Source organism: Macaca fascicularis, chromosome 20 (genome assembly GCF_037993035.2).
Source record: "Macaca fascicularis isolate 582-1 chromosome 20, T2T-MFA8v1.1".
Lineage (NCBI taxonomy): Eukaryota > Metazoa > Chordata > Mammalia > Primates > Cercopithecidae > Macaca > Macaca fascicularis.
Genome location: NC_088394.1, coordinates 17,672,884 through 17,698,818, shown reverse-complemented (window position 1 = coordinate 17,698,818; position 25,935 = coordinate 17,672,884). Strand labels below are relative to the sequence as shown.

The window sequence follows — 25,935 nt, the reverse complement described above, 5'->3', positions numbered from 1 at the left end:
AACAATGTAACAGGAGGCAGGACCTCCCAAGGATGTGTACCCTAAGTCCAGGGCTAAGAACTTGGGGACAGGGGTTGCTCTCCGATCCAAGATGACCTCTTGTTCAGGGCTCAAAAGTGGAAGAAGCATAATTCTGTGGAGAAAGGATGTGAGACCTGCCCCCCCAGTCTCAGCCTGCCAGAGCCCTATTTTTGGGGCTGATATGGTTGGCTGTGTCCCCACCCAAATCTTAAATGGTAGCTCCCATAATTCCCATGTGTTGTGGAAGGAACCTGGTGGAGGTAATTGAATCATGGGGGTGAGTTTTTCCCTTGCTGTTCTCTTGATAGTGAATAAGTCTCATGAGATCTGATGGTTTTATAAACAGGAGTCTCCCTGCACAAGCTCTTTCTCTTGCCTGCCACAATATAAGATTTTGCCTTCCACCATGATTTTGAGGCCTCCCCAGCCACATGGAACTGTGAGTCCATTGAACATATTTTTCTTTATAAATTATCCAGTCTCAGGTAAGTCTTTATCAGCAGCATGAGAACAGACTAATACAGGGGGGTCTACCTTCCCCTCAGGTCTCTGGCAATTTCAGTTCAGTACTGAGAGATGCCTCTACTTCCATTCTCCTTGCTCAAAGCAAACACACAGATCCTCTAAATCCAGCACTTTTAGGATTACAACTTGGCCTATGAGCAGATTAACCTTTTTGCTTAGAGCCAGAGGTCCCCTGTTGGTCTTGTGAGTGTTTTAAACTAGCAACACCTCTTCCCACCCGAGGGCCTTTGCACATGATGCTCCCTTGACCTGGAATGTTCCCCTTCAGCCTTTCCTCTAGTTAACTTTTACCACCCTTCATCTCTTAGCTCAATGATAAAACACAACTGTGCATCTCCCCAGAATTGCTGTTGCAATTCTACATGTGAATTTTTTTTTTTTTTTTTTTTGAGATGGAGTCTCACTCTGTCATCCAGGCTGGAGTGCAATAGTGTAGCCTCAGCTCACTGCAAGCTCCTTCTCCCGAGCTAAAGTGATTCTCATGCCTCAGCCTCCTGAGTAGCTGCGACACAGCTAATTTGTGTATTTTTAGTGGAGACGGGGTTTCACCATGTTGGCTAGGCTGGTATCAAACTCCTGACCTCAAGATCCACCTGCCTCCCACAGTGCTGGGATGACAGGCATGAGCCACCACACCTGGCCTACATGCACATTTTAATGATCATTTGTCCCTGTGTTTCACTACCCACCTTAAACAGGCTGCAAGCTCCCTGAGGACAGGGATTCTGTCTGCTTTCCTCCCAAATGAATCCATCCAAACTAGTTCCTGGCACGACAGGGGATACTCGATGACTAATTGCTGAATGAGGGTATACTGAAGGGAGCTGGAGACAAACAGTTTCAGGTCCCAGGTGGTAGATGCCATGCTCAGAACACCACCTCCATTGAGACTCTAGATGCCTATTTCATCACTTTGCTTGGTGCACACAGGCCTCTGTAGAGACCCCAGGATGAAGGGAGGTTGAGCCACTGAGGCCAAAAGCAACCATGTTATCTTCTTTCCCAGTGAGGGCAAGACAGAGGCTTATGATATGCCAAGCATGAGACAGTCAAAGATGAGTATGATCAGGCCCTTGGCATGTCTTTCCCCATCATCTAAACTAATGTCAGGCACAAAGTAGCCTCTTGATAAATATTAAATGAATAAATGAACTCAGCATATCCAAAGACTAGGAACTGTTCCATTCGCAAGCAGTTTAATTCTTAGTAAGTTCTTCCACAATGAGACCAAATCTATTTCTGTTCCTTCTCTATGCACCTAAGTAGTTTGTTTGTTTGTTTGTTTGTTTTGAGATAAAGTCTTGCTGTGCCACCCAGGTTGGAGTGCACTGGTGTGATCTCAGCTCACTGCAACCTCCACCTCCTGGGTTGAAGCGATTCTCATGCCTCACTCTCTTGAGTAGCTGGGATTAGACATGCGCCACCACACCTGCCTAACTTCTGTTTTGTTTTGTTTTGTTTTGTTTTAGTAGAGATGGTGTTTCTCCATGTTGGCCAGGCTGGTCTCGAACTCCTGGCCTCAAGCACTCCACCCACCTTGGCCTCCCAAAGTGCTGAGATTACAGGTGTGAGCCACCACCCATGGCCTGTAGGCACCTATCTAAATGGTCCCCACCTCACCTGTCCTCTCACCCTGCTCTATGTCTTCAAAAAAATCATTTGAGTCATATCCAAACATTAGATTGCAGATGTGACTATTCACTTGTCACCTCTGGTCTCCCCTATTCAGGTAGAAGCTCCCTGAGGGTACAGTCATCTAGATGCACAATTGATTCCCAGAACCAATGGACATGGTGTCCAAGTGGGACGAGGTGTTCTCTGCTCTTGTTCACTGTTCTAACCCCAGGTCCTAGAACAAGGATTGGTAAACCACAGCCAGTAGCTGTCTATTTTGGCATGGCCCTTGAGCTAAGAATGGTTTTTACATTCTTAAGTGGGTAGAAAACAAATCAGAAGTAGAACAGCATTTCACAACAAGTGAAAATTATGTGAAACCCACATTTCGGGGACCATAAATGACTTTAACTGAAGCATGCCCACGATGGTCATTTGTTGATGTGTGCTTATGGCAGCCTTCACGCTACAACAGTAGAGCTGAATAGCTGAGACAGAGACCACGCATTTTATAAAGTCCCAAATATTGATGATCTGGCCTTTTACAGAAACCGTGTGTGTGACGCTCTGTCCAGGAGCATAGCCTTGAACGTGGTGGCTGACCAATGAATGGGTCTGCTGATTTCCTCTGGATTTGCCAGTCTCTTGCCTTTCCCTAGAAAGCCCAAGGAAGACCTTTGGGACTAGTTTTGTCCAACTCCAGTGAACTGTTCCTAGATACCTCTTCTTTGCTGGACTCCCCAGAATGAGATGTCAAAGGGCCCAGTTGGAACTGCAAGGGTGGCCTTGGGAAAGTGAAAATTATGTGAAACCCACATTTCGGTGACCATAAATGACTTTAACTGAGGCATGCCCACGATGGTCATTTGTTGATGTGTGTTTATGGCAGCTTTCACGCTACAACAGTAGAGGTGAATAGCTCCTCCCCACCCACTTGGCCAAGCTGTTCCGGGTCAATGTGGCTTCATCACATCCCTCTCATTAGCGTGGTAACTTTTAACTTTTCATAGTTATTCCCTCATTTTCTCATCACTGGTGATACAGCAAAGGACCTGGGAGAAACTAGTATCTCTGGCTGACAAATGGGGAAACTGAGGTACTTACCTGGGGCCACTTGTGACACCCCCAGTTCTATTTTCCCTCCATTGCGGCTGTCAGTCACGCTTTCTAGAAGCTGGCTACTCATGCTGTGTAGTTACCCCACCGTCCCCAGGACAAGAGGGATATAGAAGAGACTGCCCTTAAGCAGCTGGCAGTACCACCTGCCAGTCTGTCTCTGCAGCGAGTGGCCAGCCTTCCCCCAAACATCCCCATTCCAAAAATCCATTCCTGCAAAGACTGATGGGTAAAGGCAGTTTGCTGCTGCCACAAAGGATCCCCTTCTGTTCATCCTCATCCCTATCCACTGCGCCAGGTTCCCCAGCCATGTGCAGCTTCCTTTGCCCATCACCCATTGGAGAACTGCCACCTTCACTCAGACGCCCAGACCTGGGTTCTCCGCTCGAGTCCAGCCCACCCTGCTCCCAGCCAATCACCATCCCTGGAACTTCTCACATTTTTCATTTCTAATTCTCCACCCAGATGTCTAGACCGCAGACCCACAGGTCACTTACAGCATCTATGTGGTGTCTTAACAAGACCTAGCAAGGGTGAAGAAATGCAGGAGCAACCCAAGGAGCCAGCAGGGCCTTCCTTGGGACATTTTAACTCAAGACACAGGGTAGCTGGTGGCCGTGAGCGCCACTGCACGGAGGGCGCTTGCTGACATGCAAGTGTTCAAAATGTAATGAGGCAGAAAAAGCTGTGTCACCTGTCAGCTGGTGCTTTGACAATGAAAGGGGCAGAGGTACGCCCTTCACCTAGGATCCGTGTGTTCCCTGGACCAGAGCTTCTGGGGAAGAGGTGGTCCTGGAAGGCTTCCCAGAGGAAGCGCATTCAGGATGGGATCTCGAGAGGCAAGAGGTAACAGCCAAAGTGGGGTGAGTGGGAGTTGCGGGGACAGGGAGGGGGCTGGGGAGGACTGGAAGCTACTGGGGCTGTGTCTGAAGAGCAGACCCAGCAAGATGTGGCTGAGCAATGGCTGATACTATCAAAGCAACCCTTTCCTCTCCTTTCCTCTTCTTGTCGCCCCTTCAATTATACAACTCCTCCATCGCCACTATTAGGTTGACGCAAAAGTAATCGCGGAAAAAAAGAAAGAAAAAGAAAGTAATTGCGGTAATACTAACAAGCCAAGCATATCCACTTAACTTCCCCAATGCACTCAGCATTTTATATGCGTTGTCTCATTTCAGCCAACCACCCTATAAAGACAGAAGATGAGTTTTTGTGTCCATTTTACTGTGGAGACCGAGTCACTGAGAGGCTAGGGTCCTGTCACGAGTAATGGCAGAGCCAGGAATTAAACCCCCTTGTCCAAGCTGTCCTTGACCTTCAATCCGACCTGGTTCATTCCCCTGAAACACTAGGGACTCCAGTTGAATAACCAGAGACCCTAGGGTGTGTAGCTAGAAACAAGTTTCTCTGAGGACATCCCTGGGGGCTGATGCAGCAGAGTCCCCTCCCCAAACCTCACTGCATCTCCCTCTGCATGGCTGCCAGTGGACAGGGATGTCCCCGAAAAGGGATGGAGCTAGGGCTTCCTTCTAAATCCCTCTTCTTTGGAGAGCAAAGGAGAAAAGTCACGAGAGCAAGGAATGCCTCACAGAAAGCAAACCATCTCCTAAGCTTCTGGACTCGACATTTTCCCTAGTGGTGGTGGGGCGAGGGGACAGACAGCGCGAGGGATGGGGGGTGTGGGGGCCCATTACCAAAGTCAACATTTAAAATCTATTTCTCTTCCCCTGAATGTTTCAGACTTGCAGCCATGAGGAATTGTTTCCTTAATTATATTCAACTTCCGGCATACTCTTGGCTGCAGTTTGGGTGATGTTGCGTTAAGCAAAATGAGAAACACAGGGCATCCATCTGTGTGTACGCACATATGTATATGAATAGTTACTCATATATTAAATTTCCCTCCACCCCTGTCTCCGTCTCCACATTTAGCAAAGAAATAAAAGGACCACTGGGCTGAAGCTCAAATCCCTCCTAAGCAGAGGGAAATCCGGGTGTCATGGTTTCCAGAAAGGGAACACGATCTCCGTATGGGGTGTAATTACATCTTAGCTTTCTGCAGAAGAATAGTTTATGGCTTAAATGCTATTAATTGTAAGCCGTTTTGTTCCATGGGAAGTTGTTCATTGATAACTACCCAATTAGGGTTATTTTGCAATTAGTCTATTCACAGTAAATTTATTGCAAAAGGGGGAGTCTGTGGTGTAGCAAATTAAAGCGTCACCGAGGCTGGGTGTGCAATGGCTTTTAAATGCCAATCTTATTAACCAGCTCACAGGTCCTGGGAGGGGGTATCATCCTGGCCAGTGCAGCAAAGGTCTCAGGACAATCCCCAGTAAACTCACACTGCAAAAGCCATTTGGAGATAACCTCAGCATGACCAGGAGAAGTGCAGGAACCCCTGGCCTAAGATGCTGAGGTTTTGATTTTTCTGAACAATTGTGGAGCGGTCATAAAGCAAATAGGGATGCAATGTACACTAGCACTACCAGGCACAGTTCTCAGCTGTGAACTAGGCCCTTGGAAACCCCCTAAGCTAAGGGTGATGATGCTCATCTCCCCTTTACAGATGGAGAAACCGAGGCACAGAGAAGTCAAGCAACTTGTCCAAAGTCCTACAGCTTGTGCATGGGACATCTGGGATTCGGATCCAAGTGGTCTGGCTCCACCACCCCAGGCTCTTAACCATAGACAGCACCAGCCCCCCTTGTTTCCCAATAATGCCCTGCCTTCTCCCTTGGAACTCACTCTACTGGCACCAGGGAGAGAGAGAGAGAGACCGCCTACAGGTGGGAGAACAGCTTTGGGGCTTGACAATTTGAGATAAAGTGACCCTTTTGCCTCCCCAAGAGGGACAGGCTTATGGAAAAGGATGCAGGCTCTGTAACATGAGTTCCAATACCAGCTCTGTCATCTGCTGGCCATGTGTTTCTCGCCAAGGACTCCCCTTTCTTGAGCCTCAATTTCCTCACTGACAAAAAGGGTTCACGATAGACTTAGCCTGTAGGGCTGGTGTGGGGACACAGTGTGACAAGGCAGTCTTGCATACATTAGCACAGATGACCCTTGAACAACACAGGTTTGAACTCTACGGGTCCATTTATACACAGATTTTCTTCCCTCCTGCCATCCCTGAGACAGCAATAATACCAACCTCTCCTCCTTCTCCTCAACTCAACATAAAGACAAGGATGAAGGCCTTTATGATGATCCACTCCCACTTAGTGAACAGTAAACATACTTTTTCTCCTCCTTATGATTTTCTTAACTTCTTTTCTCTAGCTTACTTACATTTATTTATTTATATATTTTTTTGGACAGAGTCTCGCTGTATTGCCCAGGCTGCAGTGCAGTGGCACAATCTCAGCTCACTGCAGCCTCCACCTCCCGAGCTTAAGCGATTCTCCTGCCTCAGCCTCCCAAGTAGCTGGGATTACAGGCATGCACCACCCCACCTGGCTAATTTTTGTATTTTCAGTAGAGACAGGGTCTTACCATGTTGCCCAGGCTGGTCTTGAACTGATGACCTCGGATGATCCACCTGCCTCGGCCTCCCAAAGTGCTGGGATTATAGGCATGAGCCACAGTGCCTGGCCTAGACAGTATATAATGCAAGTAACATATAAAATGTGTGTTTATCAACTGTTTATGCTACCAGTAAGTTTTCAGTCAGTGGTAGGCTATTATCAGTTAAGGTTCTGGGGGAGTCAAAAGTTGTGCTCTAGTTTTTGACTGCAAGGAGGTTGGCACCCGTAACCCCAGAATTCTTCAAGAGCCAACTATAGACAGTAATAGCATTTTGCAGGGATAAGAAAACTAAAGCCCAAGGGCCAAATCTGGCCCATGGCCTATTCTTTGTTTTTCTTTCTTTTTTTTTTTTTTTGAGATGGAGTCTTGCTCTGTCTCCCAGGCTAGAGTGCAGTGGCACGATCTCAGCTCACTGCAATCTCTGTCCCTCGGGTTCAAGCAATTCTCCTGCCTCAGCTTCCAGAGTAGCTGGGATGACAGGTGCACGACACCATATCCAGCTAATTTTTTTTGTATTTTCAGTAGAGGTGAGGTTTCGCCATGTTGGCCAGGTTGGTCTCGAACTCCTGACCTCAAATGATCTGCCTGCCTCAGTTTCCCAAAGTGCTGGGGTTACAGGCGTGAACCACCACGCCCAGCTGGCCTATTTCTATAAGTTAGGTTTAATGGGAACATAGCGCATTTGTGTATGTGTGGTCTCTGGCTGCTTCTGCCCTATGACGGACGGCAGACTTGAATAGTTGTGACGAAGACTGGCCCCCAAATCTTCAAATACTTAAGATCTGGCCCTTCCCAGAACAAACGTGCTATCCCTGATATACAGAAAGAGCTCAATATTATCCTCATGGAATGGCATTCAACTCAGGCCTCCAAAACTTCTCCGCCAGGCACAGGTTAACAAAAGATTCTGGAAACGCTGCACTCCACTTAATTACTGCTACACTCTATGTGCCAAAGCTAATCAAGAATATAGACAGGAACCACCTGGACCACTTAGACAAGGCTGAAACTGCAAGGGAGAAAGGAAGCTTTCCTTTCTAAATCTTTCCATTTGAAAGTATTGTGTAGGCCAGGCACTGTGGTCCAGGCCTGTAATCCCAGCTACTCTGGGAGGCCGAGGTGTGTGGATCATTTGAGGTCAGGAGTTTGAGATCAACGTGGCCAATATGGTGAAAACCCACCTCTACTAAAAATACAACAATTATCCAGGTGTGGTGGCAGGCACCTCTAATCTCAGCTACTCGGGAGGCAGAGGCAGGAAAATCACCTGAACCTGAGAGGTGAAGGCTGCAGTGATCTAAGATGGTGCCACTGCGCTCCAGCCTGGGCGACAGAGTGAGACTGTCAAAAACAACAACAACAAAACACACACACACACACACACACACACACACACACACACACACACACACACAAAACCAGATATGAAACAAAAGTACTGCATAGACACATGCTTGCTACTAGAAACTAAAATAATATAGATGCACTTGTTAAAGCTGTCCCTGCTGCCACCCCATCCCTGCAGATAGGGCCCACAAGGAAGGTTTGCTGTCTGTCCATCCAGCCCTCTTTCTGTGTACTTAGTGTATATGGCCACCTCCTATCTCATCTAAATCCTCTATTCTGTGACCAGGGCTAAACACAGAGGCACATATTTAAAATGAAAACCACCTCTAATGAACTGGGTGACCTGGCATAGGTCTCTTCCCCTCTATGAGCCTCATGTCCTTATCTGTCCAGGGAATCGAATGAAGAGTTCTCTAAGAGATCTTTCTAGGCTACTTTTCTGGGGAGCCATTCTCATGTTGCACTTCCTTTCTGCATCAAGAGAGCTGTGTGAACTGAGCATCTGCCCTCTCAGGGGGACACCAGGCAAAGCCTTTTGTAGCTCCTGGATGCACCAATGCTGGGGGAACGGAAAGCCCTTACTCCCCAGTTCTGCAGCTGGCTTGATTCTCTGACTCTATGCTTTGACATTGAGCAGCACCTCAGTGGATCCCTTCCAGCTGTATCTGTTGACCCTGACACCTCCCCAAACTCCATCTAGCTTGACTCTGACATGCCCCCAACCCCACTGGAGCCCCCAGAGCTCTCTGTTGCCTCTTTGCTGGCCTCCATGCTCATTTAAGGGTCTTTTACCCTTGGTGATAACAAAAGCAGGTGTTGGCATTTGGATTTAGAAGCAACAAGGGAGTATTGTGAACCTCTGGCCACTTTGTGAGGGACAGCTGGGCTGGCTTTGCAGTGTGGCCCAATGAGAAGGAGGGATGTCCAGGAGTCAATAGTGAAGTAGGCTCCCAGGGATGGTGGAACAAAAAGACCCCTAGAATACAAGCTGCTCCCTGAACAGATAAGAAATCCAGGACTGGAGAGCAGAAAGGACTCTCCCTATTAGCTTGTAGCTGAGCTTGAATGAAATCCACACCCGTTTATTTCAAATGCATTCCTCTCTGTTTGTTGCTAGTGGCCCCGACTCTTTGTGGGAAGGTGCCTTTTGGATGCTGTCACCCTCTCCACAGAGAAAACCACTGAGCAAACGAATTCACAAACGTTTTGCGAAGTAAGATCTTCTTCGAGGAAAAAATAAAATTTGAGAGTGTTCCCAGAGGCTGGATTATCGTAAGCTAAGGTGGCAGGGGCTAGCGGGAGGGAAGGGGGCATGCCCTAAACAACAGTGACCACGAGTCAATGACCAGCGACCACGTGGCTGGGTCATGGGTACATTGGGGTTCTGTCTACTCTGAGTGGGTCTGAAATTTCCTTTCATAACAGTAAGCTTGTAAAGGTCACTTAAAGGCCATGTGACCTTGGGAGAGGCATTTTACATCTCTCATCTGAAAAAAATTGGGCTCATGACATCAGCATCAGCCTCACAGAGTGGTGGATGTCATTAACAAATTGACTGCACAGAGCCTGGTGCGGTGTCCAGCACACAGCGAAACCTCACTAGCCACCTGCGGCTGCTGTCATTCCCCTTCCATGGGCACTAGAGAAGGGGAAAATCACCACCAAGAAATATACATCAATGGCATGATTACACATGTGCTAGTGAAACTGGTCTCCCCATCTTCAGAGGGCCCCTCCACTCTGCCTGTGAATTTCTGGATCAGAGCTCTGATCCCTCCCTATGTCTCAGCAAGAGAGCTGGTTTACCACCAGGTCATCAGCACACAGAAGAGTGCCAGTGAGGGGAAACAGGGAGGGGAAAAGGAAAGAGCAAGGAAACGTGGAAGGAAGGAAGGAAGGAAGGAAGGAAGGAAGGAAGGAAGGAAGGGAGGAAGGGAGGGAGGGAGGGAGGGAGGGAGGGAGGGAGGAAGGGAGGAAGGGAGGGAGGGAGGGAGGAAGGGAGGGAGGGGAAGAAAGGAGGGAGGGAGGAGAGAAAAATTAGGAAAGAAGAGAGAAAAAAGCAGGAAGGAATGTAATAAGGGAAGAAAGAAAACAGGAAGAAAAGAAAGGAGAGAAAATTAAAATAAGGAAGAAAGGAAATAGGAAAGAAGGAAGGGGGAAGAGAGGAAAATAAGGAAGGGAATGAGAAGAGAGAAGGAAGAAAAGGAATGGAAGAAAGAAAGCAGGAAGAAAATAAAGGAAGGGAGGTAAAAGGAGAATGAAAATAAAGGAATGGGAAGGAAAGAAGAAGGGAAATAGGAAGCAAATGAGGAAGAAAAAGAAGAGGGAAAGAAATTTTCAATAAAAAAAAATGGACAGAGCCTCTGAAGTTAATGCAACCAATTAGAAACCTCTCAAATCATAATCAATTACAGTATATTCATGTCAATTCTCATCCCAGTATTCTGCTGAAAGAGAAACCAAACCATATCAGTACAGCTCCCTTGGCTCCTGCAAACGTCACATCAGCTCCCGATTTCACTCTAATTTCATCCTTTGCCATAAACTCAATGGGTTAAAGCACCTACAAAAGGTAATCTGATTTTACAAAAATTTTCTGATACAAGACTTCAGCATTCAGGGAGTACTAGAACACATCAGATCTCGTGTGCTCATCCGGGGTTTGGAAAACAGGGCAGCCGTTCTCAGGAGCTCTGAGAAGGTGAGCAGAATGGGGCTGGGCAGGAGGAGGAAGTGGCCAGGAGATCTCTCTCTGAGCCACTGGGGCTGGAACTTACCCTCCAGGGGGCAGAACCGAGTCACCTTCTCAGGCATCAGCAGCCCTAACTTGTGGCGGCAGTAGGTCTCCCCAATCTCCTGGCGGCAGTGCTTGGACTTAGCACGGGACAGGGCAGAGATGGCCTCCTTGCCCGAGATGTCACACTTGGGGGGCTGGTCATACTTGGTCTCGGGGGAGCTGCCCCCAGTTTTCCTGGCATGAGGCAGTCTGGACACATCCTTCCCACGGCTGCTGTTGGCTGCGGCTCTGTCCCCGGGAGGCAGCACCTCACCGGGGCCTTTCCCAGGGAATGCATGTCCTTTTCCTTTCTCCTGCTGTTCCAGCTTCCTTTTCAAAAGCTCCTTCTGTCTACTCGGTGGCTTCTTCGCCAACTCAGGCTGGTGCTTCTGCTTTTGAGTCCTGGGTGCGAAGTTGCTGTTGTCAACATTCTCAAAGTCTTTGGGGACAGAGTTCTCGTTGTTGCTGTCTGTTCGCACTTTCTCTTTTGGCCGGTGAGAAAAGTAGCCATCCTGGAGAAGAGGGGAGAGAAAGAGAAGAGAAACTTGACTGAGCGATCACGCTAAGTGGACTGGCCTTAGGAGAGTGAGTCATACGCACATGGAAGCCTGGGCCATAGTTTCACATCCCACTTTTGCTACTGGTTTAACCTCTGGTAAGATGTTTCTCTCTGGACCTCAGTTTCCCCATCTGGAAATACGAGATGCTCCAACCAGAAATGAAGGCTTTTTCAAGCTCTAAAGGGCCATGACTACGATTCTCAATGCTTCTTATCAACCACACCTTTTCAAGTCAGTTTCTTTCCTTGATTGTTTCGCCACTGGGTAACAAACATTTTGTTCCAGCGTCCTGTTTAAATTCCAGCTGAAAGTGCTGTGATGGTTTACTTAAGGGCTGGAAATGATATAATAAAGTTATAAAGGGAAAAATATTGGTAGGATATTATATACATTCCATTGCCTTTAGGACATGCTCATATATCTATGCCCATAAGAGAAATCAGACCTAGCCGTTGTAAATCCTGTGGGAAAGAAACCAGCGGCTTTTTTTTTTTTTTTTAAAGAGGAATGCAGCCCTTGCAGGATAAACCTTATGCTAAGTCCTAGAGCAATGCAAACTTGTGACACTCTTGTGCTTGAGTTTGGCTCTTCATGTGTGTATGTGGAACAGAACTGATGAAGTCACTTGGGGTCGAGGCAAAGATCAGGAGTCATTCTGGAGACCACGCGTGGCATGGATGTTTCTAGAAGGGTTGGACCCCAAACTCAGCTCCTCTTTGGGTAAATGGGTCCTGGTTACTTTGATCAGTTGAATGATCAAATGCATCATTCAACCAATGCCCCGAATTGTTTCTGCAACATGCTGCTTCTGCTTGAAGCTCATTCCCAAGGCCTTAATCTGAAAGCGTATCCAGTGTCCTAGAACATGGCCCCTTGACCTCTAAAACCACATAGAACAGTAATGGCTCCATACACCTGCCCTTGTTGCTATGGAAACACAGGGGCAATGAGCAGCATCCCTGCTAGATTTCCTTTTAAGGAAGGCTGAAATATGCCTTTTACCAGTTCCCAAGGAAAAAGGCGTCAGGGCCTGACCAGCGGAACTGCAGTGGTAGCCAAGAGCAGCTGACCCTCAGCAACGCTCCCACCCCAGCAGGTCAGCAAACAACTGCCCGTGTTTTTTATAAATAAAGTTTTATTAAGATACAGCCACATCTGTCCATTTGTGTATTGTCTATGGCTGCTTCCTGATACAACAGCAGAGTGAATAGCTGCAATAGAAACTGGTCTGAAAAGCCTAAAATATTTCTATCCTAAAATATTTCTACCCTTTAAGAAAATGTATACAGACCCCTGCTCTGCTGGAGTGTGAGTTAAAAGGCTTCCTCCTCTTGGACATGGTTAACTGTTTCTCTCCTCACCATCCATATATGACTTAGTGATGGCCTGGAGAAGAAGGTACCCCTAGGACCGGGTGTGGTGGCTCACACCCGTAATCCCAGCACTTTGGGAGGCCGAGGCAGGTGGATCACTTGAGGTCAGGAGCTCGAGACCAGCCTGGCCAACATGGCAAAACCCTGTCTCTACTAATAATACAAAAAAAAAAAAAAAAAAAAAAAAGCTAGGGGTGGTGGTGCACACCTGTAGTCTCAGCTAACTCAGAAAGCTGAGGCAGGAGAATTGCTTGAACCTGTGAGGCAGAGGTTGCAGTAAGCTGAGATTGCACCAATGTATTCCAGCTTGGGTGAGAGTTAAATTGTGTCTCAAAGAAAAACAAAACAAAACAAAACAAAAGAAAACAAAAAAACAAACAACAACAACAACAAACAAAACAGATGCCCCTCTAGCCTCTGCTCCATTGCTCCTAGCTGTAAGCACGAATTTCTCCTATTTGGTGGAGGCTCTGACACTAAGACAGCTTGTGGCCACTCTGTAAGCTGAGTATGGCTATGACTTTCATTTTACAGATGGGGAACTAAGCACGCACGAACAAGTGACTTGCCCAGGGTCACCCAGCTAGTTGGTGGTGAAGCTGGAATTCAAACCAGACAGACCACAGACCCCACACTCTGGGCTACCAGGGACACCATCCACTTCCAAGAAATTGTATGATCCTTATTACACCCACCACCCAAAACCCTTAAGCACTGCAAGCTGACACTGAACTGCAAGATCTGACCCCTCCCACCCAGCTAAATGAATCTGCTCTAGGTGTGTGACCTCCAAATTGCAATCTTCAGGCCGGCCAGTGGCCTACTGTGTTGAAAAAAGTCACAGGGAGACAGTAAGCAGCAGCCACAAAGCACGTGGTGTTTGAGGCTGCAGGAGCTGGGAGGTTAACAAGGCAGGAAGAAGGAAAGAGATCCAAGAAAAAAAGAGCTGATCTGTCCCATATTGGGTCACAGGGTGGCCACTGGTGGTACACAGGAACTGCTTTTACATCCTGATCTATAAGTGAGGGCCTTCTGCTTCTGATCTGTCTTATTCTCCCACAGAGACCTACAAAAAATCCCCTTCGGTGGGTACCTAGACTACATCTTTATTCTTGTAATCTAAACAAACACTGCTGATGTTCCTCTTTTCCCGTTTTTCTATCCAGAGGCCCTTGAAGAGTCCCAAGCAGCCTCTCAGACACATTTTCTGAGCTCTTACCACCAGCCAGGCACCATAGTAAGTTATTCACAGGTATTACTTAATAGGGTACTGACAATTGGATGTATTCGCTTAGACATTTTATAGAATGAGGAGCCAACGCTGGTTGTGATACATTCTTCAATATGGATCACGTGATAGGTGCCATGCTAAGCCCATAGATGGAGTATCTCACTTAACTCCTGGAAACAAGTTCCAACGTAGGCACTGACAGAAAAGGGTGGAATATAAGGTTGGGGATGTTAAGTCATTTGCACAAATTCATCTTGGGGAGGTGGTGAACTTGCATCTGCCCGATTCTAAAACTTGCTATTGTATCACGCCTCTTGTGTTTTGCTGAGAGGTAAATCGAGAAGCATTGAGCTCCCCTGCAGTGGAATGGGAATCACCCTCTTTGCTCATATCAGCATCTGTCGGGATGAAGCTGATGGGCAGGGGTGGCATTCAATAAAGCTATGAAAAACCATTTCAGTTCCATTCCTTCTAGGCATGTGTTAGGATTGCACGTCCCTATCCCTTGCACATTAGGTACAGACAAGAAACACGGTATGGCCAAGAGCAGTGACTGGAACCCATAAGGTGTCATTCTCTGGATACCACAATATCCAGCCACCCTCCTGCTGGTGGAGGTCATGCATCCCTGAGTGAGGCCCATGTGGAGGAGTGACTCCACCAACCCTCAGGGTGCAGAAATTGACCCCTGCTTGTTTTGAGTCACAGAGATTTGGGGGATCTGTGTTACTGTAGCATGGTCTAACTCATCCTGATTAATCCAGGAGCCAACCTGATCTCCTTTCCTCCTTTGAGCTGACTTAGGTACAGGAACCAATTTTTTTCTCCCTCCAACAGACAGAAAAACCTATTTGACGACTCCCATGCTCCAAGAACATAAATTTAAATTCTGTCCCTAAGTCCATTTTCTAGAAGCTTCTAGAAATGTCTAAAGGGCAGGGAATAAGCCAGAAGAGCTACTGCCCTAATGGACACGTTCATTTTCTCTCTTCAGACGTATCCTAAGTGTTATTCTTGGGCTCTTCTCTTTCCTTATTATCAGCAAGGTTCCCCGCCACACAAGAGAAAACCTCCACAAACCCCCATTTGAAAAGCTCCTGTTCTCCATCACTGGCTGAACTTCGCCTAGCAAAACCAGAGAGAAAACACTGCGATCATCTCCCTCCACCCCCAATGGTCAATGATGCTAATCTGACAATCAGAGAATGGCCAATTCCTCTGGCTAATGTGTAATACCAGGAAGAGGCACCATCACTGATTCTAAAGAGACTCATGATTAATACCCGCCATCTATTCAAGAGAGGCCACTACAATGGCGATGATTAGCTTGTGGTGGCCCTGTGAACTTCTGCTTGGCCCCGGATGCTACTCAGCAGCCACGGGAAATAAAAAGATTATAGTATAAGAGGGAAGGAAAATATTTTGTCTTCTGGAATAAAGAGCTCACAGATATTAGATCGCTTCCAGAAAAGTCAGAGAGAGGCGCAGTCAGCGAGAACTGGAGGCCTGAGAATTCCTGTCCCTCGGAGTCACTGCCATTTTCTATAGTGACTGCTGGAGTTCTAACTTCCCCGCTCCAATTCATTTTTTTCTTTTCTTTTTTTTTTTTAGATGGAGTTTCACTCTGGTCACCTAGACTGGAGTGCAATGGCGTGATCTCGGCTCACTGCAACCTCCGCCTCCTGGGTTCAAGCAATTCTCCTGCCTCAGCCTCCTGAGTAGCTGGGATTACAGGCACCAGCCACCACGCCCGGCTAATTTTTGTATGTTTAGTAGAGATGCAGTTTCACCACATTGGCCAGGCTGGTTTCAAACTCCTGACCTCAGGTGATCCACCCACATTGGCCTCCAAAAGTGCTGGGATTACAGGTGTGAGCCACCGTGCCCAGCTCATTTTTTTATTTACTATTTAAACACTTTATTTTACTATGCAACTAGAGTCAACAATATAGTACTATATGCAACATATAGCAAATTGTATATTGTTGCATGCACTACTACATTGTTGACTACAGTACTGCACAGCAGATCTCTATGGTTTCTTTATTGTGCATGCATGATTGAGACGTTATGCCCGTCCATCAGCAACTCCCCATTCTCCTCCCCAATCCCCCAACCCCTGGCAACCACCATTTCACTCTCTAGTTCCAGGATTCTGACTATTTTCGATAGCTGATAGAAGCGGAATAAATACACGTGCTATCTGTCCTTCTGTGACTGGTTTATTTCAGTTAGCATAATGTCCTCAGAGTTCATCCACGTTGCCGCATGTTGTAGGATGTTCTTCTTTTTGAAGGCTAATATCCATTGTATGTACATGCCACATTTTCTTTATCTAGCCATCCAAGGATGGACGTGACATATCACTTCATGTTCCCCCTAACTCTTCATCTGACTGCCAAGAGGTAAACAGATTTTGGCTTTTCTGTCCTTTGTGTGGAGACTCAAGATCCAGAAAGCCAAACCCAGGATCCCTTCCCTTTACAAAACCAATCTTGGGAGATCTCCAGGCAGACCCATAGAAAACAACCATCATATGGCCAGCACCAAAGCGGCCCATGATCTGTGTCCTTTGAATCTTCTCGAAAACTCTTCGAAGCAGACAGTATTAGTCCTCCTTAAGGGGAGGAGACTAACACAGAGAGAGGTTAAATGACTTGACCGAGTCCATGCTGCTAGTAATGAAGTGACTCAAACTCTCTGTGTCTCTGTTTCCTCATTTAAAACATTGGGATGATAACCCCTTGGTATCCATGGAGATGATAATACTACTCACCTCAGGTCAGGCACAGTGGCTCATGCCTGTAATCCCAGCACTTTGGGAGGCTGAGGTGGTCAGATCATGAGGTCAGGAGATCGAGACCATCCTGGCTAACACTGTGAAACCCCGCCTCTACTAAAAATACAAAAAATCAGCCGGGCGTGGTGGCGGGTGCCTGTAGTCCCAGCTACTCAGGAGGCTGAGGCAGGAGAATTGCTTGAACCCAGGAGGCGAAGACTGTAGTGAGCCGAGATCGTGCCACTGCACTGCAGCCTGGGTGACAGAGCGAGACTCTGTCTCAAAACAAACCAACAAACAGTGCCTCACCTCTTGGGTAATTCAATGAGGAAGAGTGTATGTAAAACTACTAGAACATGTGCACCACACAAAGCCGGAAGAAGAATAAGCAGCAAACCAGACTGGGTATCTTTACCAATTAACACTCTCTCTCCCCTGACAGTCTCCGCCTAGAAGACAGATTGGTTATTATTTCTCAACTGTGATCAACTGGCGTCATCTTCTCTACTCTTAATCCAACTCTCTCACCTTGAGTTGTTTATGCCAATGCAACCCTTTGACTTACTTTATTTTAATGTACTTATTACAATGATTGCACATTCAAATGTTTGCGTGCAAGCTCCAAAACTCTAATTGCTCTGCTGTTGCCTTACCTCTAAGCTGCTGCTAGAATCCATTTTTATTCTGGAGAAATAATTAAATGCAATAACGTCCTCCGTTTCCATTCAACCTTGGGCATGTTTAGAGCCAATTTCAATCAGGTAGAAATATGCTAAACAATATGGCTCCGAGAGGCAGGTTACCTGACCCACGCTGCTATTGCAAAGACACGTGGGTCTGTTTCCATTTTTCCCAGGTTCTCTTGGTTCAGGATGAATCTATACTTAGTCTACTGAATCCCGGCTCCTTGCTCCCATTTCTGAGGGGTGGGGGAGGGTTGCTGTGATTTTTAAACTATCCACTTAGAGATAAACCTTTGCTCTTATTGTTTATGTAGAAAGAGCACCAGGCAGGGATGGGGAAGACCTGGGTACTAGTATTGCATTAGCTGGTGTCCGATTTTCTTATCTGTAAAATGATGTGTCCCGAATGTGTGTTACTAACCATTCTGAGTTAGTCATTAATCAATGTATGCAATGAACAAATTCTGCCCCTTCAGCTCATTAAAAAAACAGTCCGATGGACCTTAAGAGACCAGGAACTGAGGAAAAGATGGACGCGCCAAAGGATATCCCGTCTCCTCCCAGCCCTATCCCTCCATCATCGTCTATAGTAGCACACTGAGATTCAGAGGTCTGGATTCAGGAAGAAGTGAGCTTGACTCCTCCCTTTTTCATTTGCTGGGGTTCTTCAAGCTGGGACAGAACATTTCTCCTCTCTTTGCCTCAGTTTCCTCATCCATCCCAAGGAGCCGAAGATGGCACTTGCCTCCCAGGGACTGAATTGATCAAGCATAGAAGATAATGCCTGACATGTGCTAAGTGCTTAAGAAACATGTATGTCTTAGGTTCCGTTCCAAGCCTGTTGCATGCACTGACTCATCTCCATGATGAGCTGATAAAGAAGATGCTATATTTTCTACCCATTTTTCAGATTGGAACATTAAGGTACAAGGAGGTTAAGTGACTAAATCCACACACCTAGGAAACAGAGGAGCCAGGATTTGAGCCCAGGCTGCCTAGGTCCAGAGGTCATGCCTTTCAATACCCCACCTGCCTCTCCACAGCGATTAGGAATAGGGACAGGGCCAAAGGGAAACCCCAGCCAGGTGCACTGCTCAGACATGAGGGCGTCCGTCCCACCCGCTCATCGTGACCAGTTTACGGCTTCCTTTTGTGCCATGTGCACGCACAGCCGGCTGGGTAGTTGTTTGCTGTTGAACTCAGTGTCCGAGGCTTCGTTCCAATCACCAAGGCTACCAAGGCCACTGGGAGGGACAAACGGGGAGAGATCCGCACCTGCTTCCAAAAAGACCTCCGTGCCAGGGTAGGCAAATGGTGGAAGCGCAGCGTGCGTGGCTGTACCAATTAGGACATGCAATTACCCAGGCTGCCAATGCAAATAGACCTAACAGAGGCCCCTTGCCCAGCTCATTTGCATGCACAAAAGGTGGCTGGGCTGGCCAGCACTTAGAAACCCGTGGACGACGCTGGACACGGGCAGGCCCTGCTGTAACAGAACCCTAAGTAAAAAGCCCTTTGCAATGTAGCATCATGTTAACGGGATGCAAAACACAGGACAGGCTGAGATGGGAAGGAGGGAGACTGATAGGGCTGAGTTGGAATCTGGTCTCTGCTTCTTAACTCTGAGATGGAGGACAAGAGATTTAACCTCTCAGAGCCTCATTTTTCTCACCTACAAAAGAAGGGGGTAAGAAGACCTACTTTGCAAAGGTAAGGTGGGGATTAACTAATATGTCACACACATAGAATGCTATTTAACAAAACAACATTGGGTGAGAGGCTTGAGGTATGTTAAGCACTCAAGTGGCAGCAGGATGATATTTCAAGCTAGCGCCTTGTCACCTGATGAGCAGGTCTGAGTCTTTTTGGAGAGGCAGGGTGTTGAGGCACAGTGGGTTGAAATCTGGACCCCGCCCTTTGCTCACTGTATGGCCCGGGGCACAGTGCCTAACTTTGTCTGCCTCAGTTTCCTTCCCTGTAAAATGGGGACAATAATGCGTACCCAACCTAATCAGGCTGTCATGAGAATTAAAATCAACACATGTAAAAACACTTAGTTTAATATCTAGAACTTAATAAATATTAGGTATAATTTCTTAAAATGGAATTAACGCTTGCGATGGTGATTTAGTAAAGTGGTTCTTAAAGTGTGGTCTGGGAACTGTTGGGGGTCCCTGAGGCCTTCTCAGGGGATCTTTAATGACAAACTATTTTCACCATAATATAAAGACGCTATTTTCCTTTCTTGTTTACTCTCTTATGAGTATACAGTGGAGCTTTCCAGAGGCTACATAACACGTGATACTGCAACAGAAATCAGAAGCAAATGTGAGAATCTAGCTGTCTTCTATTAAGCCAGGTGTTACAGAGATTTGTGAAAAATGTAAAACGGTGCCTCTCTTCTCCCTAAATGTGTTTTTGTTGGGGAAAATATGCATATTTTTCATAGATATATTTTATATACACAAGTAATAGGTACTATGACTGTTTTTAAGTGAATTAATAAACATTTTAAGAATGCCTTAGTTTAAAAGTTACTGTATAGAAAACATTTGATAGAACCTACCTAAACCAAAGCTCTCTGGGGATCCTCAATAACATTTGAGAGTATTAGGCAATCCTGAGACCAAGTTTGAAAACTGCTGACATAATACATAGGCACAATCAGAAATATCTACTGATTATTAAAATTAAAAGTTTAGGATTCTTACTATGCAGCCATAAAAAAGGATGGGTTCATGTCCTTTGTAGGGACACAGATGCAGCTGGAAACCATCATTGTCAGCAAACTATCGCAAGAACAGAAAACCAAACACCGCGTGTTCTCACTCATAGGCGGGAATTGAACAATGAGATCACTTGGACACAGGAAGGGGAACATCACACACTGGGGCCTGTTGTGGGGTGGGGGAATGGGGGAGGGATAGGATTAGGAGATATACCTAATGTAAATGACGACTTAATGGGTGCAGCACACCAACATGGCACATGTATACATATGTAACAAACCTGCACGTTGTGCGCATGTACCCTAGAACATAAAGCATAATAAAAATAAATAAATAAATACATAAATAAATAAAAAAGAAATCAAAGTAATAAAGGGCACCTACAAATGTTAAGCATAAAAAAAAAGACTTAAAAAATAAATTTAAAAAAAAGTTCAGGATTCTTTTATGTTGGCTGTTTTGCTATATGCCAAGCCTTTAGATTTGTATTTTACTTCCATACACAATACACACACACACAGAATAGATAGAAATTGAAGTTGAGTGACAAGTACTTTTTTTTTTTTTTTTTGAGATGGAGTTTTGCTCTTTGTCGCCCAGGCTGGAGTGCAGTGGCACAATCTTGGCTCACTGCAACCTTTGCCTCCCGGGTTCAAGCCATTCTCCTGTCTCAGCTTTCCAAGTAGCTAGGATTACAGGTGCCTACCATGATGTCCAACTAATTTTTGTATTTTTAGTATAGACAGGGTTTCACCATGTTGGCCAGGCTGGTCTCAAACTCCTGACCTCAGGTGATCCACTCACCTTGGCCTCCCAAAGTGCTGGGATTACAGGCGTGAGCCACTGTGCCCGGCCAATAAATATTTTTATATAGAGAGAGGAACCCAGGCCACTCAAGTCCTGAATCACCCTCAGGGAGGAAGAATGACCTGCTGTCAAGAGTGGGTCCTTGATCAAACTATAGCCAGCCTCCTCTGCCCCCTTTTTCTTTTCTTTTCTTTTTCTTTTTTTTTTTTTTTGAGATGGAGTCTCGCTCATGTCACCCAGGCTGGAGGGCAGTGACCAGATCTCAGCTCACTGCAAGCTCCGCCTCCCGGGTTTACGCCATTCTCCTGCCTCAGCCTCCCGAGTAGCTGGGACTACAGGCGCCCGCCACTGCACCCGGCTAGTTTTTTGTACTTTTTAGTAGAGACAGGGTTTCACCATGTTAGCCAGGATGGTCTCGATCTCCTGACCTCATGATCCGCCCGTCTCAGCCTCCCAAAGTGCACCCGGCCCCTCTGCCCCCTTTTTCTACTGGGCCTCAACCTTTACCTATAAAGATTTGAGTGAAACACTAACATCGTTTTTCTTTTTCTATTTATTTATTTATTTTTGAGACAGGGCCTCATTTTGTTCCCCTGGCTGGAGTACAGTGATGTGATCACGGCTCACTGCAGCCTCAACCTCCTGAGCCCAAGCGATCCTCCTGCCTCAGCCTCCCGAGTAGCTGGGACTACACAGGCTTTCACCACTATACCCAGCTTTTTAATTTTTTGTAGAGACAGGACCTTGCTATGTTGCCCAGGCTGGTCTCAAACTCCTGGGCTCAGGCAATCCTTGGCTTCCTAAAGTGCTGAGATTACAAGTGTGAGCTACCAAGCCTGGCCTGAAACACTAACATAGTTTCTAACAGCTCAAGGCCCCATCCCTGGGATGACCCCAGCTCCTGCTTAAAGGGACTGCTTTAGAAAACACAAGGCTGCCAAAATAATTTACTGTTTGTTCCAGCTAACACCTCTAGACAGGGCATCATCTCCCAGCCTCTATAAGAGAGCAGGAGCCAAATTTCATAAACAGCAGTTAGCAAACCCATTTGGGTCTCACATAGACCAACCCTCCCTTCCTGCGTTTGGTAATTCTTCACTTCCCTGACTCCACTGAGCTCATCTCCCTTCCCTCCCTCCTTCTCCTATTATTATTATTAATTAATTTATTAATTAATTTATTTATTTTTTTGAGATGGAGTCTCCCTCTGTTGCCCAGATGGAGTGCAATGGCACGATCTCTGCTCACTGCAACGTCCGTCTCCCAGGTTCAGGCAATTCTCCTGCCTCAGCCTTCTGAGTAGCTGGGATTACAGGCATGCGCCACAACGCCCAGTTAATTTTTTTCTTTTTTTTTTTTTTGTATTTTTAGTAGAGATGGGGTTTCACCATACTGGTGAGGCTGGTCTCAAACTCCCGACTTCGTGATCCGCCTGCCTTGGCCTCCCAAAGTGCTGGGATTACATGCGTGAGCCACCACGCTCTGCCTCCTTCTCTTTTTAAAACACCCAGTGACCTCTGAACAAATCCAAGTTGAGTTCCGTTCCATGCTGGACACTTTTTCTATTGCAACAGGCATTACTGATTAAATCTGCCCTTACCGCTTTCATAGGGTCTGGCTTTGTTTATGTCTGACGCGGCCCAAGGCTACCTAGCCTGGACCTCAAGCCTGCAAGGCTAAGTCCCTGGGGTAAAAACCGAAGAGCCCAGCAAAGCATGCTCAGAGCCGAGCCCCTGCCTTGACCCACTCCCTCTTCCCAACCCCACCACGGAGACATGACAGTGGCAGTCACGGCGCTCAGAGCACCCAAGGGACTGCGGGCAGGTGGCAGGAAAAGATCTGAACTGGCATCTTCTGGCTCTTTCCCTATCAGCATAAGAGACAGCTGTGTGGTACAGAGATACACAGCAGAGGGCGAAATAACGGCAGACGAGAAAAAGAAGAAAAGGAAGGAAATGCGGGAGAAAATGGACCAAGAAGAAGAAACAAACATCAGCTACTGTTGACTATGTGCTGATTACCTACCAGGCACGGAGCTAAGCCCTTGGTTTGGCATCGCTATTCATTCCTCAAAACTATCTCAAAAAGTAGGTCGGGGTCAACCAAACACCCTACCACCTGTCTTTGTCAATAAAGTTATTCTAGAACACAGCCTTGCCCATTCGTGCACACATTGAAGGCTGGTGCCTTTGTGCTGGGGTGGCAGAGTTGAGTAGCTATGACAGAGACTGCATGCCCAGAAAAGCCAACATCTGGCTCGCCGCAGAAAAAGTGAGTGTCCCTTCCAATGGGGCCACTGAGGCTGAGCCAGGCTTGCCCACGGTCACTCGGTGGGTAAGAGGCAGGGTTAGAAGTGACTCGCAGGAGTCAGACTCCGGAGACAACATGAGGTTGCAAAGTCAGACCCAAGGACAGGGGGACAGAGAGCAGAGCCTTCCAGAAATGACAGCAACCATGTCTGTTTGGGAACAAAACGCCTTGCACACAGAAGGGCTTTTCTGTGGGGAGAGGCCTCCTAACTGTTTTAAAAGTGTCCCGAAGGCTGGCCTCTTCTTCGTTACTATTTGAACACGGTTTGCCTCTAATTAATTACAGCATTCCATTCCATTATTCCACAGTTATGGCCACAATATCCAAAGATACAGAGAGAAAGAAGGGGTGTGGTACAGAGACACAGAGACACAGACAGAGACACAGAGAAAGAGACAGAGAAAGACACAGAGAAACACAAAGACAGAGAGACAGAGAGAAATGCAGAGAGACAGAGACGCAGAGAGACAGAGACGCAGAGAGACAGAGACGCAGAGAGACAGAGACGCAGAGAGACAGAGAGAGAGATAGACAGAGAGGGAGAGACATACAGAGAGACACACAGAGAGAGAATGTGAACAACCCAGTCTTGCTTCAATAATGAAGCCTCTGCAAACCTCTCAGGCAGGGTTTCTCAAGGACAGCGCTGTTGACATTTGGGGCTGGATAACTCTTCGTTTTAGGGGCTGTCTGGTGCATTGTGCGGTGTCTAGCAGCATCTGTGACCTTTACCCACTAGACCCCAGTAACGTGCCCTTGTTACAATCAAAAATGTCCCCTGGAGTAGGGGTGGGACAAAATCACCTTCCCACCCCGACCCCTGCTAAGAACCAGGGCTCAAGGACCCATGCTGGCCGATCTCAGCTGCTCAAATCCTGTTCCCATTCAGAAACAGCTTTTCTCTGATTTTCAAACATGTATCCAGTCAGAGCAGTCAGAATAGGAGGGAAGCTACTATGAAGAGAGCTGGCTGGAGAAAGGGCCAGAGTTAACCAATGAAGGGTGTCCCAGAGCGGAGAGAGGGAGGAGGCTGGCAGGGGTGACCAGGTAGAAGTGGCAGCTGCATGGGGAAAGCGGGAGAAGTTAGGGTCCCCACTAGGGAAGGGTGACATAGAAGAGGAGGGACACATTCATTTGGGCAGTGGATAGTCCTTGAGTTGATGGCATGTTTTTTACTTTTTGTTTTTGTTTGTTTTTATCATTTTTTTTGAGACAGAGTCTCACTTTGTCACCCAGGCTGAAGTGCAGTGGCACGATCTTGGCTCACGGCAACCTCAGCCTCCCAGGTTCAACAAATCCTCTCGCCTCAGCCTCTCAAGTAGCTGGGATTACAGGCGCACATCACCATGCCCAGCTAATTTTTTTTATTTTTAGTAGAGACACGGTTTCACCATGTTGGCCAGGCTGGTCTCGAACTCCTGACCTCAAGTGATCTGCCTGCCTTGGCCTCCCAAAGTGTTGAGATTATAGGCGTTGAGCCACTGTGCCCAGTCATGTCTCTTAATTTAAGCCAGAAGGCACAACTGGGACCCATGGCTCCTTCAGACACACAGATGTCTGGTTCGCTCTGCAGACTGTTTTCAATTGTTTAACTTCATCTCGGCCCATATTTCATAATCTAGAGATTTCATCTAAAACTTTGGATTTCTGCCCTTTCTGGAAACATCAGGGACCTGACAACACTGAGTTTAGATTTCCATGTATGACAGTCGTCTTGAGGCTAAGTAGTGGCCCCATGGTCTCCAGAAGGGGCATGCGCTCTGTGGACCACCACAGCCCCCATCCGGCCTGCCCAGTGTCCCCTTAGCCATCTGGCATGATTGAATGCAGTGACACTGCTTCCCATCAATGACAGGCTCTTCCAGCAGGCCTTCTACCTCCTAAGTTTGCCTTGGAGATCTCAGAACCCCAACAAATCCTTGTATTCCAGAGTGTTTGATGGAGGTGGCACTGTCCCTAATGAGGTGTTCTGGAAGTGTGTGGTGGCATTTCCGGTTACCATAACGATTGGGGGATGCTCTTGGCAGTAAGTGGGTGGAAGAACATCAGAAACCCAGCAGGACAGGGGAACACGCACGGCTGGACAATGAAGAACTGTCCTGCATCCTGCATGACTTCTGAACGTCCCCAGATGTCCTGTGCGTAAACAACTCATTTATAATTATCCAGGCCAGGAGCCTAGCTTAGATTTACATATGACACAACATTATTATGAATGGTTTTAACGCAGCCAAATTTTCTAGGAAAGTAACTACTGTTTCACTCAAGAAGAGATTTTATATCACTGAGTTTGACCACAGTTTCAGAAAATTACATCATCAAAGGCCACACAAGCTGTGGCTGTGAGTCACCAACACACACATCCATTCCCCACCTGCATTTGTAACTACTGAGTTCTCACTGACTCAACATGCAGTGGCTGACCTCTTGATGTATCCTCCAGCCTCTTGCAACCAAAGTGTGGACCATCGGCCAGCAACATCTGCATCACCTGGGAACGTGTTAGACGTGCAGGATCTCAGGCCCCAGCCTGGAC

At 46.9% G+C, this 25,935-nt stretch overlaps 1 protein-coding gene and 1 long non-coding RNA gene across 4 annotated transcripts in view; one reads left to right on the top strand and one right to left on the bottom strand.

The window, feature by feature from the left end:
• The window catches only part of XYLT1 (xylosyltransferase 1), a 371,169-nt gene that overhangs the window by 146,916 nt on the left and 198,318 nt on the right, over nt 1–25,935 (bottom strand). For all 3 annotated transcript variants that reach the window (XM_005591807.5, XM_074027812.1, XM_074027813.1), the window contains one exon: nt 10,929–11,439. In XM_005591807.5, the coding sequence (XP_005591864.3) occupies nt 10,929–11,439 (511 nt within the window). The remainder of the gene's footprint in view (nt 1–10,928; nt 11,440–25,935) is intronic.
• On the top strand, nt 19,129–23,253 carry LOC141409320 (uncharacterized). The gene is made up of 2 exons (XR_012429311.1): nt 19,129–19,263; nt 22,963–23,253. It is a non-coding gene; the product is annotated as an uncharacterized lncRNA (long non-coding RNA).